Genomic DNA, 21,217 nt, shown 5'->3' with positions numbered 1-21,217 from the left:
TGCGTCTGGCGTCTCATTGAACGTTGACTGTCACGTTACAAAAGGGACCGAAGGCGTTCATCGAAGGTGCAGTCTGAACAAAAGGCCACGTCGGTAGGGGCGCGTTCAGCAAACTGTCACCCCGCCAAGGTGGCAGTAGACGGGGGTTTAGACTACGGACAGTAGTGGCAGGTAATCCTGGGAAGCTGGGCTGCACTCACGGCTGGGGCAATGAAGGGGAACAGCCTGAATGAATTCAAATCCTTTCCCACCCTCCAGCCTCCCTCACCAAACACACAGAACCAGAAACTTGCATCATAAGTTTTATTCCCGATGCGGGACAGATTCCCTCCACCCCCAAATGAACTGCATGCTGCTCTGGAGAGAGCTGGGAGCCTCTCCCACCATCTCTGAGGAAGGAGTCAGAAAGGCATGTGCTGGGTTAAGGAACATCTTGCAGTTCCCCAGACAACTTCTCTGCCCCCTTCTCACTGAGGATAGCTCTCCCCATTATTAGTCCTATGATCTACTCATCGCTTAAAATAAAAAAAGGTGCCTTCACTGTTAAACCAAAAATGCAACACCTCATGTACGGGTGGAAGTGTCCTTGGCTGGAACACTGGGCCAAGGACCGCGAATTGAAGTGGGGAGGGCAGGAGAGGAAGAGCCATCACTGTTTCTGCTGCAGGGCCTCCTTTCTTGCTGCGTCCTGCAGTAACTGCGTGTCCACCTCGTCGGCTGGCAGCTGCACGTAGCGGACCACGGAGCCGCGGATGAAGCAGTTCTTCACTGATAACTGGACAAAGATAGGCAAACGTGAAAACACCCTTAAAAATGTACTCCACCGCCCTGGCTGGTTGGCTCAGTAGTAAGACATCAGCCTGGCATATGGATGTCCTGGGTTCAATTCCTGATCAGGGCACACAGAAGAAGCAACCATCTGTTCCACCCCCCCTCTTCTCTTCTTCTTCCCCTCCCAGCCAGTGGCTCAATTGGTTTGAGCCTCTGTCCAGGCACTGAGGATAGCTTGTTGGTCTTAGCATTAGCCTCAGGCACTAAAAATAGCTCAGTTGATTAGAGCATTGGCCCCAGTGGGGAGGGGGTTGCCAGGTAGATCCCCATCGGGGCACATGCAGGAGAGAGTTTGTCTATCTCCTTCCACTCAAAAAGAAAAAAAAATGTCCTGCTTTTAGAGGTGTTTCCTCTTTTCCACCATCTCCAACTCACCATGTGAGGGTATTTCTCAGGATCTGTGACACTGATGTCGGTTAGTTTGATGTTGAGATACTAAGACAAGAAGATGAACACCACTGTTAGCCCTGGAGACAAAATACATGAGCCCCACCATTAGCTCTCCCCATCTCCTGCCCCAAGCCAGTGCTGGGCTCTTGTTTTGTCTCACCTGATCCACAGAATGGAGAGTTCCACAGATGCTGCCAGGGACAGAGGGAAGGAAGAATAAAATTAACTGACACCAACGGCAACATAGAGGTGACTTGAGAGCTGAGATAAGAACATGGCTGGGGGAAGGAAGCCAGGCACTTGAGGAAGTCAGGACAGGTAGAACCAGAAGGGGGCGTTCCTGAGCCCTAGAGTGGCCAATCAGGGCTTCCAGGGCACTGTTATTTTAGATTGTACATTTTTCCCTACACCAGCCCACTCTCCAGAGCTGCCATTAGACAACTGTGATGCACTGCACTTGTATTTCTCCTGTATTCCATACAGCATTTGTAATTTTCACAGCCGCTTTATAACTTAGCTACTTTACAAAGTAGCTATTACCACCCAGGGGCTCAATTTGCTCAAGAACAAATAAGCCCACATCTGTCTGACCCAAGAATCTTCTGCTATTTCAAACATTTACTGCTTTGGAACCAGAGCTCCATGTGTAAAGTAGATAAAGCAGCTAGCATTTCTCTTGATGAAAGAACAAGGGATGTTCCTTCCCTTCCCCAGTCCCCAGGACCCTGACATGGTAATGAGGCATACTATCTGCACACCCTTCCCCAGTCCCCAGGACCCTGACATGGTAATGAGGCATACTATCTGCACACCCTTCCCCAGTCCCCAGGACCCTGACATGGTAATGAGGCATACTATCTGCACACCCTTCCCCAGTCCCCAGGACCCTGACATGGTAATGAGGCATACTATCTGCACACCAGCGCTCTAAGCTTTGCTACCTCACTCCCCCAGCTTCTGTCAGTGGCTTCAACGCTAAGCCTCACACCCTTGCATCCCAGGGACTGTGTTTCTCTACTCTGTAGGTCCCATGAACCCGCATCGTCTGCTGATGTCTAACATTTCTGTAATTCTCGTCTGACATCTACAAACCAGGGTCTCACTGCTGAAGGCCCCCGGTCAAGGCACATATGAGAAAGCAATTAATGAACAACTAAGGTGTTGCAACATGCAATGAAAAACTAATGATTGATGCTTCTCATCTCTCTCCGTTCCTGTCTGTCTGTCCCTGTCTATCCCTCCCTCTGACTCACTCTCTGTCTCTAAAAAAAAACAAAAAAAACCATCATTATCGTGCCTGACCTGTGGTGGTGCAGTGGGTAAAGCTGGAATGCTGAAGTCGCAGGTTTGAAACCCTGGCTTCCTTGGTCAAGGCACATATGGGAGTTGATGCTTCCTGCTCCTTCCCCTTCTCTCTCTCTCTCCCCTTTCTAAAATGAATAAATAACGTCTTAAAGATAGCTCAATTGAGCCTGACCAGGCGGTGGCGCAGTGAATAGAGCGTTGGACTGGGATGCAAAGGACCCAGACCCCAAGGTTGCCAGCTTGAGCGAGGGCTCATCTGGTTTGAGCAAAAGTTCAACCGCTTGGACCCAAGGTCTCTGGCTCGAGCAAGGGGTTACTCGGTCTGCTGAAGGCCCACGGTCAAGGCACATATGAGAAAGCAATGAATGAACAACTAAGGTGTCGCAACGCGCAATGAAAAACTAATGATTGATGCTTCTCATCTCTCCATTCCTGTCTGTCTATCCCTATCTATCCCTCTCTCTGTCGCTGTAAAAAAAAAAGATAGCTCAATTGATTCAAGCTTGGCCCCAGACGGGAGTTGGCAGGTGGATACCGGTCCGGGTGCATGCAAGAATCTGTTTCACTATCTCCCCTCCTCTCAAAAAAAACCAAGCCAACCAAACAAAAAACCCCCAGTATCTGAGCTCTACTGTCTCTCGGTGGCAGTGTCACCATATCCCTAGCTGCAGAAAAGTCTTTAACAGCACCTCAACACCAACCACAGCAATGAGGCAACTTTCAGGAAATGTGTAAGGAAGGTGGTATGATTTCACTGAATCCTTTAAGAATGAGATATTTGGCATAAAAGTGGTCTGAACCTGACCTGTGGTGGCACAGTGGATAAAGCGTCGACCTGGAATGCTGAGGTTGCCGGTTCAAAACCCTGGGCCAGCCGGTCAGGGCATATATGGGAGTTGATGCTTCCTGCTCCTCCCCCCTTTCTTTCTCTCTCTCTCTCTCCTCTAAAATGAATAAATAAAAATTAAAAAAAAAAAAAAAAATGTGGGCTGAACCTGGCCAGACAGCTCGGTTGGTTAGAGCATCATCCCGATATGCCAGAGGCTGTGGTTTCAGTCCCCAGTCAGGTCACGTACAGAACAGTGTTTCTGTCTCTCTCCCTTCCTCTCTCTAAAAGTCAAATAAAAGCCTGACCTGTGGTGGCGCAGTGGATAAAGCGTCGACCTGGAAATGCTGAGGTCGCCGGTTCAAAACCCTGGGCTTGCCTGGTCAAGGCACATATGGGAGTTGATGCTTCCAGCTCCTCCCCCCTGTCTCTCTCTCCTCTCTGTCTCTCTCCCTCTCTCTCTCCTCTCTAAAATGAATGAATAAATAAATAAATAAATAAAAATTAAAAAAAAAAAAGTCAAATAAAAAACAAAACCAAAAAACAGACAATAAACCTAAGAGAAAGAACTCTTTCCCAACCCAGTGGACTACCTTTGAATCTTGTCCTTGCTTTAGGACTTGGAGCTAAAACATAAGTTTTTTGCCCTGTGGAAGGCCCAGGAAGGAGAAAAGAGAAAAATAAAAACAAGTTGTCTCACAGAATTGCCTAGGGTTGGTTCTGGCTTCCACACTTGTCTCTATATAGCTATAATCGATATGCCATCAATACCCTATGCCCTGCCTGGCCTGTGGTGGCGCAGTGGACAAAGCTTCAACCTGGAACTCTGAGGTCTCCGGTTCAAAACCCTGGGCTTGCCAGGTCAAGGCACATATGGGATGATGCTCCCTGCTCCTCCCCCTCTTCTCTCTCTCTCTCTCTCTCTCTCTCTCCTCTCTAAAATGAGTCAAGTTTTTAAAAACATTTAAGAAAAAAGAATTGTGTACAAATTAAAATATCTGTTTACTTAGCCTCAAAACAACCAATAAAATCTCGATTATGAAAGAAAGAAACCTAATTAAAAAAAAATAATACCCTACGCCCTGCTGATGTCACACAGAAAATCTGCGATGTAAAAGGTGAGGCCCTCTCCTTACCCTTCCCTGCCATGTCCATGTTTCTTCCATTAAAATTATCTCCTGCCTGACCTGCGGTGGTGCAGTGTCGACCTGGAGTGCTGAGGTTGCTTGTTGGAAACCCTGGGCTTGCCAGATCAAGGCACATACAACAAGCGACTGCTTACAAGTTGATGCTTCTCACTCTTCTCCCTGCCTTTCTCTCTATCCTCTGTAAAAATCAATAAAATCTTTATAAAAAAATGTAAAAGCTGTCTGCCTGGTAATGGTGTAGTGGATAGAACTGACCTGAGATGCTGAGTTCCAAGATTCAAAACCCTGAGGTCACCAGCTTGAGCGCGGGCTCATCTGGCTTGAGCTCAGGGTCGGTGGCTTGAGCAAGGGGTCACTGACTCAGCTTGAGCCCCCCCAGTCAGGCACGTATGAGAAAGCAATCAATGAAAACTAAAGTGCTGCAACTATGAGTTGATGCTTCTCATCTCTCTCCCTTTCCTGTCTCTCTCACTTAGAAAAAAACCCCCACAACTTTGTATATACATCTTTACTTGTGGAAATGATTCTTACGTTTATGGAAGTTGAGTCAAAGGAGTATATAGTTTAATTGGAAAAAAAAAAACTATGTCTATTTTGTAAAAAATGTTGATGCCTCCACTCTGACCTCTGTGGACTTACTCTTTATATACATATTGTATTTTTTTTTCCAACACAAGAAATAACACCCCAGCTAATCTGTCAGTTTTAAGGCACAAGTCATTTATTTCTTCTGTATCTCTCCCACCTTGCCCTCAAATACTTGTCCAATTACAGAGGTTCCAGGGCCCTGGGCACACCTACCCCTACAGACTTGTTGCAGCAGGGACCTACCTCAGGTCATTCTTCAGCTCCACGACCACATCTTTGCCCACAAGGGACTTGAAAAAGGAATAGAAGAGCTATTGGGCAAGAGAGGGAAAACCGTCACACAGGAGAGACGTGGTGGGGAGGAGTGGCCTTGGGCCACTACCATCAAATACCGGTACTGGGGTCCCCACCACGTCTGGGGCAGGTCTCAGAACTTCAAGAGAAGGCACCCTCGGCGACAGAGAGGAACAGCTGGGGCCCAGAGATTCTGCACACTTCACTGAGCCTCGGAGAGGGGCTCCGCCCTGCACCCCTCGGGCCGACCCGGCTGGGGGCTCAGTTCAGCAGCTCTCCGGGGGTCCCAGGCATCTCGGGAAGCAGGCACTAAGGGCGGAGGGCACCCCAGGGCCCCACTGCAGTGCCGCGGGCCGAGGCCGGGATCCCCACCCGGACCCCGACTGGGACCCCAACCGCCCGGCCCGCCCGCGCTCCCCGAGGGCGCCCCTTGTGACGTCACGACACCTACCATGGCGCTCGCGCAGCGGGCTGCCGGCCGGACCGGGAAGGCGAGGCCCTGATGCCCTGATGCCGCCGGCGGGAGGCCGTAGCCGGGCGGGAGGCGGAGCGCGAGCCCGCGCGCGGGGCGGGCGGGGAGCGGCGCGGGCAGCGGTGTGGGCAGCGCGGAGTCCCGAAGGCGCGCGCGCGGCGGGCCGGTCCCGAGAGCCGGCGGCGTGGAGCGGCGGGCGCGCTGACGCCGAGACGGGGCGGGGCTTCCCGCCTCCCGGGCCCCGCCCTCGGCGGCGGCGGCGGCGGCGGGCTCCACCGCGCAGGCGCGGCCCCAGCTGTTGCGAGAAGGTCCCAGAAGCTCCTCGCTTCCCCGAGGTTTTTCTTGTCCTAGGCGGGGCTATCCGCTGTGCGATTCGCTCACACCCTATAGACACTTCCTACTGAAAACTGTGGGGACGTTTGTGAAGCCTCATGATGTACGTACACTTTTCTGTACCTATACAGTTCCTTAAAAAGTAACCTCCTCCCCCCACAAAAAACAACACCCCTCTCTCCCGTGAGGGAGGAAGTCGGTTCTTTTCCCCTGTCCCCATCCCCTTCTTTGCCGGCGACTCTTCCTGGCCCGGGTCTCCGAGGGACCTCAGGAGGCTTGCAGCTAGGGGAGCACACTGGGCAAGCTAGTCCCGGGCTAAGCCCCTGAACAAGTCTCTGAGGCCCCCTTTCCTCTGACTTTTCCTCCTGCACGGCCAATAAACTCTCACTTGGCTTGCTGCACTTTGTCTCTTGATTGAATTCTTTCAATAAGACAAAAATCGAGGCCTTGTTGTTTTGTCTGGAACACACATAGGACCATTCCGCTAACCTGCTATTCGTTGACTGCTTTAAGAAGTGTGAGGGCCGTAGGGGACAGCCCGTCTGTATAGTATATGGCTGTGGGGGTAGTGGCGGTAGCAGATGATCATCTAATTTCTTCCTACTTAAATTCCCTACATTAATTGTCACGTGCAAATGATACACACAAAACTGGATTATAATAAACAAACAGTAAAACCGTGGAGGGGGGAGATGACACGTTCAGTCCCCGAGACCAGGATGATACTATGAAAGGGTTCCTACTGTCCTGATACACCTTTGCCATTTTGTTCCCGGTCAGGACACATACAGAAACATCCGTGTTTCTGTCTCTCTCCTTCCTGTCTCTAAAATCAATAAATTAAAAAAAAAAAAGTCATTAAAGTAAGACTTTTATTTATTTATTTATTTATTTTTTTTACAGAGACAGAGAGTGAGTCAGAGAGAGGGATAGACAGGGACAGACAGACAGGAACGGAGAGAGATGAGAAGCATCAATCATCAGTTTTTCATTGCACGTTGCAACACCTTAGCTGTTCATTGACTGCCCTCTCACATGTGCCTTGACCGCAGGTCTTCAGCAGACCGAGCAACCCCTCGCTGGAGCCAGCGACCTTGGGTCCAAGCTGGTGACCTCGGGGTCTCGAACCTGGGTATTCCGCATCCCGGTCCAACGCTCTATCCACTGCGCCACCGCCTGGTCAGGCAAACTGTTAAGCTACTTTTTTTTTAAATTTTTTATTTTATTTTTCTGAAGCTGGAAATGGGGAGAGACAGTCAGACTCCCGCATGCGCCCGACCGAGATCCACCCAGCACGCCCACCAGGGGCAACGCTCTGCCCACCAGGGGGCAATGCTCTGCCCCTCCGGGGCGTCGGAAGGGGGGGGTGGAGAAGCAAATGGGCGCTTCTCCTATGTGCCCTGGCCGGGAATCGAACCCGGGTCCCCCGCACGCCAGGCCGACACTCTACCGCTGAGCCAACCGGCCAGGGCCTAAGACTTTTATTTATTTATTTTAGGGAGAGGAAAGAGAGAGAGAGAGAAGGGGGAGGAGCAGAGAGCATCCGCTCCCATGTGTCTTGACCGGGTAAGCCCAGGGTTTCCGACTGGCGACCTCAGGGTTCCAAGTTGACGCCCCATCCACTGTGCCACCACAGGTCAGGCAATAAACAAAGTTTCACTCCTGGCCCTGGCTGGTTGGCTCAGTGGTAGAGCTTCAGCTCGGCATGTGGATGTCCTGGGTTTGATTCCTGTCAGGGCACACAGGAGAAGCAACCATCTCTCCCTTCTCCTTCTCTCTCTCTCTCTCTCTCTCTCTCTCCCCCCCCCTTCCTCTTTGTCTAAAGTAAATAAAATAAACATTTAAACACCTATTTACAAACAAATAAAAGGAGGCAGAGCTTCGGATATGAATCCCATCTCCTTCACTTGCTGCTAGAAAATAAAACTGCCCTGTGACAGCCACGCCTCCGCATAATATTTCACATCCAAATGTGCCCCCTCAAATACAAAGCGTTACAAATTCCGTTACACATATTTCTATGCCTTTGTCCCCAAGACTTTCATAAACATGTGATATGACCTAACAGGTGAAAGTATTTTTTGAAGAAATAAGACCATACCAAATCCTCCATGTCTCTTCTTGCACAAAAGTACCCATTTGTCAGGAGTTCTGTTGTAGAAATGTTTTCTGCATGTAAAAGATATAATAATGGACGCTGGGGGCACAGACACTGGACCTAGACCCCACCTGCAGGTAACATCAAGGAGAAGTTTGTTCCCCAGCTGAACTCTGAGCACCTGAACCAGTCTATCATGGAATAACTAGTAATTATGATGAGTAACTGCTCTAACCGGGGCTGAAAGTGACTAATGATCCCATCATTTTCCTGTTTAAAACAATGAGCTCGTAAAAATTCAAATACTTTGCCCTTAGCAGCTTAATCATGCACAATAGCTCCAACCACACATGCTCTTGCCACGTGCTTTTCAAAATACACTCACAGCCTAAGGATACCAGAAGAAATCTGCTTTAGGAACAAATTTACCGAAGGACAAGTAGCTTTCCACACAAAGGAGAAGAAAGTTGGGGAGTCTGGAGACAAAAGATATTCAAATTCATCCGTTGGTTCTCAGAGGGGCCTCGCTTCCCTAAGAGCCTCATTCCACAGTCAGAAGCAGGGCCTGGAGTGTGGAAAGATGGCATATGACACTCTCCCTTTAGAATCCCAAAATGATGGTCACTTCGGTTCCGTCCAGTTAATTCAAGAATCATAACAAAGTCTGAAGGTGAGGGGAACAAATTCACCTGAGAGGCACCGTAGAACCTTTCAATGCCAAGTAAGATTAGTCTACTTCTTCAATGGTGGGGCCAGTGGTGGCCTGTCCGGGCGAGTACCCTGTCCCGCAGGTCGGCCCAGTGCATCCGCCTTGGTAGAGTTTGGTGATGACGGGGTTGCACACCTGCTCCAGTTCCTTCCTCTTGTGCTCAAACTCATCTTTCTCAGCCAGTTGGTTGGCCTCCAGCCACGAAAGGGCCTCATTGCACTTGTCCAGTATTTTCTTTTTATCCGACTCACTAATCTTACCCTTCAACCCTTCCTCACCCACAGCACTCTTCATATTAAAAGCATAGGATTCTAAGCCATTTTTGGCTGCAATTCTCTCTCTCTGCACCTCGTCCTCCGCTTTGTAGCGCTCCGCCTCCTGCACCATGCGCTCGATCTCCTCCTTGCTCAGGCGGCCCTTGTCGTTGGTGATGGTGATCTTGTTGGCCTTGCCCGTGCTCTTGTCCGTGGCTGTAACATTAAGGATGCCGTTGGCGTCGATGTCAAAGGTCACCTCGATCTGGGGCACGCCCCTGGGCGCTGGCGGGATGCCACTCAGCTCGAAGCGCCCCAGCAGGTTGTTGTCCTTGGTCATGGCCCTCTCGCCCTCGTACACCTGGATCAGCACCCCGGGCTGGTTGTCCGAGTAGGTGGTGAAGATCTGCGTCTGCTTCGTGGGGATGGTGGAGTTGCGCTTGATCAGGGCCGTCATCACGCCCCCGGCCGTCTCCAGACCCAGCGACAGGGGAGCCACGTCCAGCAGCAGCAGGTCCTGCACGTTCTCGGACTTGTCCCCCATCAGGATGGCCGCCTGCACCGCCGCCCCGTATGCCACCGCCTCGTCCGGGTTGATGCTCTTGTTGAGGTCACGGCCATTAAAGTAGTCCTGTAGCAGCCTCTGCACCTTGGGGATGCGCGTGGAGCCCCCAACTAAAACAATGTCATGGATTTTAGCCTTATCCATCTTGGCGTCCCGAAGAGCCTTCTCCACGGGCTCCAGGGTATTCCTAAAGAGGTCTGCACACAGCTCTTCAAACCGGGCTCTGGTGATGGACGTGTAGAAGTCGATGCCTTCGTAAAGTGAATCAATTTCCAAGTTGGCCTGCGTGCTGGACGACAGGGTCCTCTTGGCCCTCTCGCAGGCTGTGCGCAGCCGCCGCACGGCTCGCTTGTTCTGGCTGATGTCCTTCTTGTGCTTCCTCTTGAACTCCTCCACGAAGTGGCTCACCAGCCGGTTGTCAAAGTCCTCCCCTCCCAGGTGCGTGTCGCCGGCCGTGGCCTTCACCTCGAAGATGCCGTCGTCGATCGTCAGGATGGACACGTCGAACGTGCCCCCGCCCAGGTCGAAGATCAAAACGTGTCGCTCTCCCTGACCTGCTCTATCTAAGCCATAGGCAATGGCAGCAGCTGTGGGTTCATTGATAATTCTTAGCACGTTGAGACCCGCAATCACGCCTGCATCCTTGGTGGCCTGGCGTTGAGAGTCGTTGAAATAGGCCGGCACGGTGATCACCGCATTGGTGATAGAGTGGCCCAGAAAAGCCTCAGCAGTCTCCTTCATCTTGGTCAGCACCATGGACGAGATCTCCTCGGGGTAGAACGCTTTCTTCTCTCCTTTGTAGGACACCAATACCTTGGGCTTGCCTCCTTCATTGATTACCTGAAACGGCCAAAGTTTCATATCTGATTGCACTACAGGATCATTAAATTTTCTGCCAATCAGCCGCTTGGCGTCGAACACGGTGTTCTGCGGGTTCAGCGCCACCTGGTTCTTGGCCGCGTCCCCGATCAGCCGCTCCGTGTCGGTGAAGGCCACGTAGCTGGGGGTGGTGCGGTTGCCCTGGTCGTTGGCGATGATCTCCACCTTGCCGTGCTGGAACACCCCGACGCACGAGTAGGTGGTGCCCAGGTCGATGCCGATGGCCGTGGCCTTAGCAGTAGCCATGGTTTTCCGAGACCTATTGAGAAAAAAGTGCGATAAAGTCTCAGCAGGATACTTCTTCAATTTACTATTTTTAGCTGTGGTAAAGTACTCATAACATGAAATTTATCAGTAGTAAGTTCATTCACATTGTTGTCTAGCCAATCTCCAGAACTCTTTATCTTACAAAACTGAAATTCCATGCCCATTAAACAACTCACCATTCCCTACTCCCAACAGACCCTGGAAACCACCACTTGACATCTCTACAAATTTTACTGCTCTAGATAACTCATAGTAGCGGAATTATACACTATTTCTCTTTTTGTGACTGGAGTATTTCATTTAGCATAGTAACACATTTCGTCTGCTTTTTAAAAATTTTATTTTATTTTACTTTTTGCGAGAAAGTAAGGCAGAGAGATGAGAAGCATCGATTTGTTGCGGCGCCTTAGTTGTTCATTGATTGCTTTCTCATCTGTGCCTTGACCAAGAAGCTCCAGCTGAGCCAGTGACCCAGTGCTCAAGCCAGTGACTTTGGAGTTTTGAACCTGGGTCCTCAGTGTCCCAGGCCGATACTCTATCCACTGCAACACTGCCTGGTCAGGCCATATGATTTTCCTTCTTTTTTTTTTTTTTTTTTTTTTTTGATTTTTCTTCTTTTTTAAGGTGGAATAAAATTCTATGGGGTATCCACATTTTATTTATCTATTCCCTCTGTGGACATTCAGGCTGCATCTACCTGATGGCTATCGTGAATAATGCTGTCGTGAACTCTGTGTACAGACACCTTTCTGGAATACAAATATCTCTTCTAGACCATGCATGCTTCCATTTTTTTTGGACAAGGTAGACCTAAGCATTCTTAGCCTACTGGAAGGGGGAAGGCGGTGGGTGTAATTTTTTTTATAGATGTTTCTTATTTACTTGTTTTTATTTATTTTAACTTTATTTTTTACAGAGACAGAGTGAGTCAGAGAGAGGGACAGACAGGGACAGACAGACAGGAACGGAGAGAGATGAGAAGCATCAATCATTAGTTTTTCATTGCATGTTGCAACACCTTAGTTGTTCATTGATTGCCCTCTCATATGTGCCCTGACCGTGGGCCTTCAGCAGACCCAGTAACCCCTTGCTGGAGCCAGCGACCTTGGTTTCAAGCTGGTGGGCTTTTGCTCAAACCAGATGATCCCACACTCAAGCTAGCGACTTCAGGGTCTCGAACTTGGGTCTTCTGCATCCCAGTCTGACGCTCTATCCACTGTGCCACCGCCTGGTCAGGCTATTTACTCATTTTTAGAGAGAAGGGGGAGGAGCAGGAAGCATCAACTCCCATATGTGCCTGGACTAGACAAGCCCAGGGTTTTGAACCGGTGACCTCAGCGTTCCAGGACGACGCTTTATCTACTGCACTACCACAGGTCAAGTGCAGTGGGGTGTAATTGTTTTGAATTTCTCACAGTTCCTGACTCAAGTGTCCTGTCCTAAGTCTTGATACATTTTATTTTGAGACTGGATCTGTCTCCTGCTGAACTAAGATTGTTTTACCCTCTGGTCTCTGCATGAGACATTAATCGCCACACTTGGGTTTAGCTGCCTTCCTGGGCTCCTTTACCCTCTTCTAGGGATATGTGGGAGTGAATCGGGGCTGTCAGGAACCCTCTGCAGCCCTCAGAAGTTTTATCAGGTGAGGTGGGGCACTCCACGTAGTATCTGTGTTTAACCTTTTACCTTAAAAAGTCCCATTATGGGCCCTAGCCAGTTAGCTCAGTCCCTTAAGAACATCAACTTGAAATACCAAGGGTGCGGGTGTGAACCTGGTTAGGACACATACAGGCCACCAGTAAGTGCACAACTAGGCGGAACAACAAATGAATGTCTCTCCTGCAAATCAATCAATAATTTAAAAGTAAATAAGTGAACTTCAAAAAAAAAAAAAAATCCCGTCATCTACAGACAAGGACAAACCGGCTCCTCTACCTCTTTCCAGCAGCTGTGACCAGCCAATTCACTGCACCTTGAGCTCTTCAAAGGCTCCCCCACCGTGGTTGGCACGCCCCCCCACACTTAGATTTGAACGAACTCAATAGAGAGCCTTGCGGCACTGTGTCACACGAGGACCTACCAGTCCTGCCTATTCCCACCCCATTACAACCGGCCCTCCCGGTCACCTAGTTTCCCGCCGTCTTCGCTCCAGTTTGGCAATGTTCGGTTTGCGAAGCCCTAGTAGGGATCACTCAAAATCCACCGTGTGCGGCCAGCTGTCCCCACACCCACCCCCACCCGCCCGCCCTCCCTCCCTCCCTAACTTTGAGCCAAACCCAGTCCTATCACCGCGTTCCGCTACTAGCGGTGAGGTCAGAGATAGCACTTCCATTGTAACGCGGCCTAGGGGCGGGGCGTCAGCATGCCCACGCCCCCTCCCACCCGCTTCTTACCGTCACCACGACAGCCAGGCGGGCCCCTCCCACCCAGGGCTCCTCCCACCACCACATCCTTCCCCCTTCCCCGGTGCCGCACCAGCCCAGCAAACCCCAGAACAGTCTGGAGGGTTCTGGGAGAAGCGGGACCAAGGACGCTGATTGGTCTGAGAAAGACCGGGGGGCAGGACGCACAGCGAACCCTCGAGAAAATTCCCGACTCGCCGCCCCGCCTAGCGCGAGGATTGGAGGAGCGGGGAAGAGGCGGGACTCGGTGAAGAAATATAAATACAATCAGCCGCGACTACACACAGCTACCCAGCCGCCTAGAGTGGCGTTTGCTCTGTTTTTGTCAGCCTATTGTTCGTGGACGCAGCCGCCGCGGATCCGAGCCTCCGAGGACAAACTTCTGCTATCCCGGCGTTCCGTCTCCTGCCTCGGAAAGGACCGAGGTTTTCAGAAGAGACCCGAACCTTCAGCGCCCGGCGCGAGAACAAGGCAGCGGCATGGCTAAAACCACGGCCATCGGCATCGACCTGGGCACCACCTACTCGTGCGTCGGGGTGTTCCAGCACGGCAAGGTGGAGATCATCGCCAACGACCAGGGCAACCGCACCACCCCCAGCTACGTGGCCTTCACCGACACGGAGCGGCTGATCGGGGACGCGGCCAAGAACCAGGTGGCGCTGAACCCGCAGAACACCGTGTTCGACGCCAAGCGGCTGATCGGCCGCAAGTTCGGCGACGCGGTGGTGCAGTCGGACATGAAGCACTGGCCTTTCCAGGTGATCAGCGACGCGGACAAGCCCAAGGTGCAGGTGAGCTACAAGGGGGAGACCAAGGCGTTCTACCCCGAGGAGATCTCGTCCATGGTGTTGACCAAGATGAAGGAGATCGCCGAGGCGTACCTGGGCTACCCGGTGACCAACGCGGTGATCACCGTGCCGGCCTACTTCAACGACTCGCAGCGCCAGGCCACCAAGGACGCGGGGGTGATCGCGGGGCTGAACGTGCTGAGGATCATCAACGAGCCCACGGCGGCCGCCATCGCCTACGGGCTGGACAGGACGGGCAAGGGGGAGCGCAACGTGCTCATCTTCGACCTGGGCGGGGGCACGTTCGACGTGTCCATCCTGACGATCGACGACGGCATCTTCGAGGTGAAGGCCACGGCCGGCGACACGCACCTGGGAGGGGAGGACTTTGACAACCGGCTGGTGAGCCACTTCGTGGAGGAGTTCAAGAGGAAGCACAAGAAGGACATCAGCCAGAACAAGCGAGCCGTGCGGCGGCTGCGCACGGCCTGCGAGAGGGCCAAGAGGACCCTGTCGTCCAGCACGCAGGCCAGCCTGGAGATCGACTCCCTGTTCGAGGGCATCGACTTCTACACGTCCATCACGCGGGCGCGCTTCGAGGAGCTGTGCTCCGACCTGTTCCGGGGCACCCTGGAGCCCGTGGAGAAGGCCCTGCGCGACGCCAAGCTGGACAAGGCGCAGATCCACGACCTGGTGCTGGTGGGCGGCTCCACGCGCATCCCCAAGGTGCAGAAGCTGCTGCAGGACTTCTTCAACGGGCGCGAACTCAACAAGAGCATCAACCCGGACGAGGCGGTGGCGTACGGGGCGGCGGTGCAGGCGGCCATCCTGATGGGGGACAAGTCCGAGAACGTGCAGGACCTGCTGCTGCTGGACGTGGCTCCCCTGTCGCTGGGTCTGGAGACGGCCGGGGGCGTGATGACGGCCCTGATCAAGCGCAACTCCACCATCCCCACGAAGCAGACGCAGATCTTCACCACCTACTCGGACAACCAGCCCGGGGTGCTGATCCAGGTGTACGAGGGCGAGAGGGCCATGACCAAGGACAACAACCTGCTGGGGCGCTTCGAGCTGAGTGGCATCCCGCCGGCGCCCAGGGGCGTGCCCCAGATCGAGGTGACCTTTGACATCGACGCCAACGGCATCCTGAACGTCACGGCCTTGGACAAGAGCACGGGCAAGGCCAACAAGATCACCATCACCAACGACAAGGGCCGCCTGAGCAAGGAGGAGATCGAGCGCATGGTGCAGGAGGCGGAGCGCTACAAAGCGGAGGACGAGGTGCAGCGCGAGCGGGTGGCGGCCAAGAACGCGCTGGAGTCGTACGCCTTCAACATGAAGAGCGCGGTGGAGGACGAGGGGCTGCGGGGCAAGATCAGCGAGGCGGACAAGAAGCGGGTGCTGGACAAATGCCAGGAGGTGATTTCCTGGCTGGACGCCAACACGCTGGCGGAGAAGGAGGAGTTTGAGCACAAGAGGAAGGAGCTGGAGCAGGTGTGTAACCCCGTCATCAGCGGCCTGTACCAGGGTGCGGGCGGCCCCGGGGCGGGTGGCTTCGGGGCGCAGGCCCCTAAGGGAGGCTCTGGCCCCACCATTGAGGAGGTGGATTAGGACGCCTTTCCCAGATTTCTCATATTTGTTGGCTTGCTATTTTATGTATGTACGTTTCATCAGCTCTCAATTTTGCAAGTGGTTTGCAAAGTTGAACTCCATGTTTTGTGAAATAACTTGCTGTTTTTTTCTCCTGACTATAATTGTGCAGATGAGTTTCTACTGCCCTCTCTTGTTTATTTCCTTTTTTTGTAATAATCATACCAAACTCGGTGGTTTTTTTCTTTTTAAAAGTTTGGAGTAAATAAAGTCAAAATAAGTTGAGTGATGTCTCATCTGCCTCTTCATTTTGAAGTCAGAATGGCCTTCACCAGTTTCTTAGAGTATCTCAAATCAGGGAGAATTTGCCTCTTAGGAAAGGTTTTGAATCTGAGAAATAAGACTATTATTGGATTGTGATTTCTTTCTTTTAGGGATGGTATTCTTTGAGACTTGCAGAAAAACAACTCTGCTTGTTTACAGTGGGTTGGGTGTGTGGGTCCTGAAAGTAAGGGCCGTGCTAACAGGGTTGTCTCAGGGTGGGTCAGGGGATTCACCCCTGTGCAAGGGTGGCCTCAAACGGGACTTGGGGTTGTTCCTGGAGAAACAGGCAAAGGAGAGGCAGTTAACTAGGAAGGTAATGGCTGCTAGTTTTTTTAAATTTATTTATTTATTTATTTATTTTAGAGAGGAAGGGGGAGATAGAGAGAAGGGAGAGGAGCAGGAAGCATCAACTCCCATATGTGCCTTGACCAGGCAAGCTAGGGTTTTGAACCAGCAACCTCAGTGTTTCCAGGTTGACACTTTATCCACTGCGCCACCACAGGTCAGGCATGGCTGCTAGTTTCTGTAAGTACACCTGATAAAGGCATGATGTTGAATCTGGATTCAACCTGAAAGAGAACGTGAGGCCTAAATCAGCAGTGAGATGTGATTTCAAGCACTGGTTTGCTGACTTATGCCCAAGTGCATTAGCCCCTGATCTCCACTTCTCCTAGTTTAAAATGACAGAGTTTGGCTAATCCCTCAGCCTATAATTCTTATTTTACGAAAGGATGCTGAGATCGAAATGCCACATTTCTATTAACTACATTTTAAATGCCTCACTAGCACTTCAGGGGGGTGTCATTGAGAATTTGATGCCCCAGCAGAAGGACTCCAGTGGTTTGTTGCTCTCGTGTTTAAGTACCCTGCTGAGCCCTCTTACGTATTTATTAACCCTTATTCCACCACGCTTGAGTTGAAGTAGTGTTTGACCCTCACAGGTGAGCATATGGGGAGATTTAAAGGTACTGGCTTCCCTAAAATTATTTAAAGGCGAAAGTAAAGTCTAGTTCACTAAGATGTTGAACCTTGACACCAACTCTGGTGTTACAGGTTTTTGCCATGCGACCCCCAAGTCCACAAGTCGCGTCTGCGTGCCTGGTTCTGGGTTCTGTTTCGAGTGTAGGTTTCACAGTCAGTACCTTTACTCTGTTCAGCCCTAAATAGTTATGTCAAATAACCAATAGCATTGATGACAAAGGTCTATTTATTTCATTTAGAAGGGAGGGGGGAAACTTGCAGCCCTGTCCTGGGAGGACCTGTTAAAGCCTGCTTTTCCTTGGTGATGCTTCATGCCCAAGCTGATAGCATCCTAGAAGTAACCCCTTTCACAGTCTCCTTGTCAGGAAAGGCCCGGAAAGGGGATGGATCCGTTGGCTAGAGCATCCTGAAGTGCAGAGGTGTCCCAGAGGTTGCTGGTTTAATCCCAGGTCAGGGCACATATGGGGAAGAGGTTGATGTTCTTGTCTCTCTCCCTTCCTCTGTCTCTCCCTAAAGTCAACAAAATAAACATTAAAAAGAAAATTGAGACCCAGAAAAATCCTCAAGACTTGAGGGATGAGCTCCTTTAAAAATCAACTGCATTGGCCTAGGCAGGTTAGATCAGTTGGTTAGAGCTTGGTCTGGAAACACCAAGGTTGCTGGTTCGATCCCAGGTCAGTGCACATAAAAGGAACCAACAAGTGAGTGTTTCTCCCCTCATTTCTCTCCCTCTCCCTTCCTCCTCATCTCTCCACTCATATACACAAAAAAATTAGGTTAAAAGATGTTTTAAAACTAGATCCAGGTGATAGCAATACAGCACTATAAATGTACTAGGTACCACTCAATTGAACAATTAGAAATGGTTATTTTGCCTGACCTGTCGTGATGCAGTGGATAAAATGTCAACCTGGAATGCTGAGGTTGCTGGTTCGAAATTCTGGGCTTCCCAGGTCAAGACACATAGAAGAAGCAACTACTCACAAAAATTAGAGGACCAGGGAACATGAGACACTCCAGTACTTTCAGCCTTTTATATGGTGCATTTTCACCAATGAAGTAATAGTTGGCTTTGCATCTCATTTGCATAATTGAACAACTTTCTTTGACTTGCCGTTTGCTTTTCTGATGTTCTCTGTTTAATAAAAGGAAAAAAATGCTGTTTTCTTTTTGCTTCATATATATTTTGAAATATCCCCTAATTTTTGTGAGCAGTAAACCATGAGTTGATGCTTACCACTCCTCCTCTCCCCTCCCCGCTCAACTCTCACTAAATTCAATTAGGAAAAAAAAGGTTATTTTGTCCCATGAGTTTCACTTAAACAATAAAAAAAAAAAAGGCATCAATAATCCAGAAAAGCACTTTGTGAGCTTATGTATACTCAAAGCTCAGCAAACCTTTCACTGTTTGCCTTTGAAGAAAATCCAGTATCAGGGAATGGTACATACAGGGATACCTTGCCCTGGAAGTTTGGAAATGGACAGCTAAGAGGTCCTTGGGCTTCAGGCCAGCTTATAAAAGCACGTTTCACCTTCAAGATAGTTGAACTGTAGCATAGTGGATTTAGCCACAACAAAAATCAGTCTTCACTGGGCCATGCATTTGCTACAGGACCCTTAGAGCTGCAGGACCAGCAGTCACCTGCTGATAACAGTGACTCTGCAAGCCAGCAGTCACTGTCACTACTGGGAGGGGAGGGGAGAGGGGAGGTGGAAAAGGATGGAGATTGGCCAGGACCTACCAATTCTTTATTAAGAAATAGCCGCCTGACCCTGGGCTTGCCTGGTCAAGGCACATATGGGAGTTGATGCTTCCAGCTCCTCCCCCCTTCTCTCTCTCTCCTCTCTCTCCCTCTGTCTCTCTCTCTCCTTCTCTCCTCTCTAAAAATGAATAAATAAAATTTAAAAAAATAACCACCTGACCTGTGATGGCACAGTGGATAAAGCATCAACCTGGAACGCTGAGGTTGCTGGTTCAAGGCCCTGGGTTTGCCTGGTTAAGGCACATATGGGAGTTCATGCTTCCTGTTCCTCCCCCTTCATTTTCTCTCTCCCACCTGCCCCATTTCACTTCTCTCTAAAATAAAGTTTTAAGAAAAATTAAAAAAAAATGCCCTGGCTGTGTAGCTCAGTTGGTTAGACCACTGTCCCAAAGCACAGAGGTTGTGGTTTCGATCCCCAGTTAGAGCACATACAGGAGCAGATTGATGTCCTTGTGTCTCTCTCCCTTTCTCTCTTTCTAAAACAATACAATAAACATTTAAAAAAGAAAGTAACGGAAAAAATGAATGCTAATAAATATTTGTGAAAAAAGAAAAAAAAGAACCTGAGCTGGGGCAGTGGATAAAGCGTCGACCAGGAGGGCTGCGGTCGTCACTGGTCTGAAACTCTGGGCTTGCATGGGGAAGGCACAGACATGAAGCAACTACTACGAGTTGATACTTCCCACTCCCCCTTCTCTCTCTCCTCTCTCTCAAGTCAATAAATAAAATCATTAAAGAAAGAAAAGAAATAGAACTTAGGGGATCTAAAATAACCTTGGAAAAAATAGTTCCAATTGCTAGATCAGTAAGGTTATTGACTAGATATATTAAGAAATATAGCCTGACCAGACGGTTGTGCAGTGGATAGAGTGTCAGACTGGGATGTGGCGGACCCTGGTTTGAGACCTTGAAGTCGCCACCATGAGCTCGGGCTCATCAGGTTTGAGCAAGGCTCACCAGCTTGAGCCCAAGGTCACTGGCTCGAGCAAGGGGTCACTCGCTCTGCTGTAGCCCCCGGGTTAGGCACATATTAGAAATCATTCAATGGGCCCTGGCCGGTTGGCTCAGCGGTAGAGCATTGGCCTGGTGTGCGGGCGACCTGGGTTCGATTCCCGGCCAGGGCACATAGGAGAAGCACCCATTTGCTTCTCCACCCCCACCCCCTCCTTCCTCTCTGTCTCTCTCTTCCCCTCCCGCAGCCAAGGCTCCGTTGGAGTAAAGATGGCCCAGGCGCTGGGGATGGCTCCTTGGCCTCTGCCCCAGGCGCTAGAGTGGCTCTGGTCGCGGCAGAGCGGCGCCCTGGAGGGGCAGACCATCGCCCCCTGGTGGGCAGAGCTTCGCCCCTGGTGGGCGTGCCGGGTGGATCCCGGTCGGGCTCATGCGGGAGTCTGTCTGACTGTCTATCCCCGTTTCCAGCTTCAGAAAAATACAAAAACCAAAAAAAAAAACCAAACAAACAAAAAACTGAGGAGCTTTGGCCCTGGCTCAGCTGGCTCAGCGGTAGAGCGTCAGCCTGGCATGTTGAAGTCCCAGATTCGATTCCCGGCCAGGACACAGAGGAGAAGCTCCCATCTGCTTCTCCACCCATCCCCCTCTTCATTCTCTCTATCTCTCTCTTATCCTTCAGCAGCCAAGTCTCCAGTGGAGCAAAGTTGGCCCGGGCGCTGAGGATGGCTCCATGGCCTCCGCCATAGGCACTAGAGTGGCTCTGGTTGCAACGGGGCAATGGCCTAGATGGGCAGAGCATCACCCTCTGGTGGGCATTCCAGGTGGATCCCAGTTGGAAGCATGCTGGAGTCTGTCTTTCTGCCTCCCCGCTTCTCCAGAAAAATAGAGAAAAAAAGAAAAAGGAAAAATTGAGTAGCATCCCTGATACCAATCCCACCTATCTCCCTATACCAGCTCTCAGAAGGTAGGCAGCTGTGCTAACAAGGCTGGTTTCACAGGGCTTTCTTTTTTTTTTAATTGATTTTAGAGACAGGAAGAACAGGAACATCAATCCATTCCTGTCTGTGCTTTGACTGGGATGGAACTGGCAACCTCTGCACTTCAAGATGATGCTCTAACCAACAGAGCCATCAGGCAGGGTTCTCGGGGTTTTTTTTGTTTTTGTGTGTTGTGTGTGTTTGTGACAGAGAGACAGAGAAGGGTACAGACAGACAGGAAGGGAGAGAGATGAGAAGCATCAATTCTTCGTTGTGGTACCTTAGTTGTTCATTGATTGATTTCTCATATGTGCCTAGATAGGGGTGGGGGGTTGGGGGGTGGGGAGAGAGCTACAGCGGACTGAAGGACTCCTTGCTCAAGGCAGCGACCTTGGGCTCAAGCTGGAGAGCCTTGCTCAAACCAGATGAGCCCACACTCAGCCGGTGTCCCCAGGGTCAAATCTGGGTCCTCCGCATCCTAGTCC

At 50.8% G+C, this 21,217-nt stretch overlaps 3 protein-coding genes across 4 annotated transcripts; 1 reads left to right on the top strand and 2 right to left on the bottom strand.

Moving 5' to 3' along the window:
- Nucleotides 1-289: 289 nt before the first annotated feature.
- On the bottom strand, nucleotides 290-6,287 carry LSM2 (LSM2 homolog, U6 small nuclear RNA and mRNA degradation associated). The gene is made up of 6 exons (XM_066252551.1): nucleotides 6,256-6,287; nucleotides 5,834-6,149; nucleotides 5,332-5,399; nucleotides 1,382-1,412; nucleotides 1,207-1,266; nucleotides 290-775 (listed from the first exon to the last, which is right to left on the bottom strand). The coding sequence occupies exons 1-6, from the start codon at nucleotides 6,285-6,287 to the stop codon at nucleotides 650-652; spliced, it is 633 nt and encodes a 210-aa protein (XP_066108648.1). The 3' UTR covers nucleotides 290-649.
- An 829-nt stretch (nucleotides 6,288-7,116) lies between these two features.
- LOC136326978 (heat shock 70 kDa protein 1-like) lies at nucleotides 7,117-13,183 on the bottom strand. 2 transcript variants are annotated; one of them, XM_066263698.1, is made up of 2 exons: nucleotides 13,086-13,183; nucleotides 7,117-10,951 (listed from the first exon to the last, which is right to left on the bottom strand). In XM_066263698.1, the coding sequence occupies exon 2, from the start codon at nucleotides 10,936-10,938 to the stop codon at nucleotides 9,013-9,015; it is 1,926 nt and encodes a 641-aa protein (XP_066119795.1). In that variant the 5' UTR covers nucleotides 10,939-10,951; nucleotides 13,086-13,183; the 3' UTR covers nucleotides 7,117-9,012. The 2 variants fall into 2 exon arrangements, with proteins under 2 accessions (XP_066119795.1, XP_066119886.1); XM_066263789.1 differs by lacking the exon at nucleotides 13,086-13,183 and adding an exon at nucleotides 12,895-12,910.
- Nucleotides 13,184-13,643: 460 nt separating this feature from the next.
- LOC136327082 (heat shock 70 kDa protein 1-like) lies at nucleotides 13,644-16,022 on the top strand. Its single transcript, XM_066263923.1, has one exon. The coding sequence runs from the start codon at nucleotides 13,841-13,843 to the stop codon at nucleotides 15,758-15,760; it is 1,920 nt and encodes a 639-aa protein (XP_066120020.1). The 5' UTR covers nucleotides 13,644-13,840; the 3' UTR covers nucleotides 15,761-16,022.
- Nucleotides 16,023-21,217: the final 5,195 nt, after the last annotated feature.

Source organism: Saccopteryx bilineata, chromosome 1 (assembly GCF_036850765.1).
Source record: "Saccopteryx bilineata isolate mSacBil1 chromosome 1, mSacBil1_pri_phased_curated, whole genome shotgun sequence".
Lineage (NCBI taxonomy): Eukaryota > Metazoa > Chordata > Mammalia > Chiroptera > Emballonuridae > Saccopteryx > Saccopteryx bilineata.
This window is presented reverse-complemented; position numbering and strand designations above follow the sequence as displayed.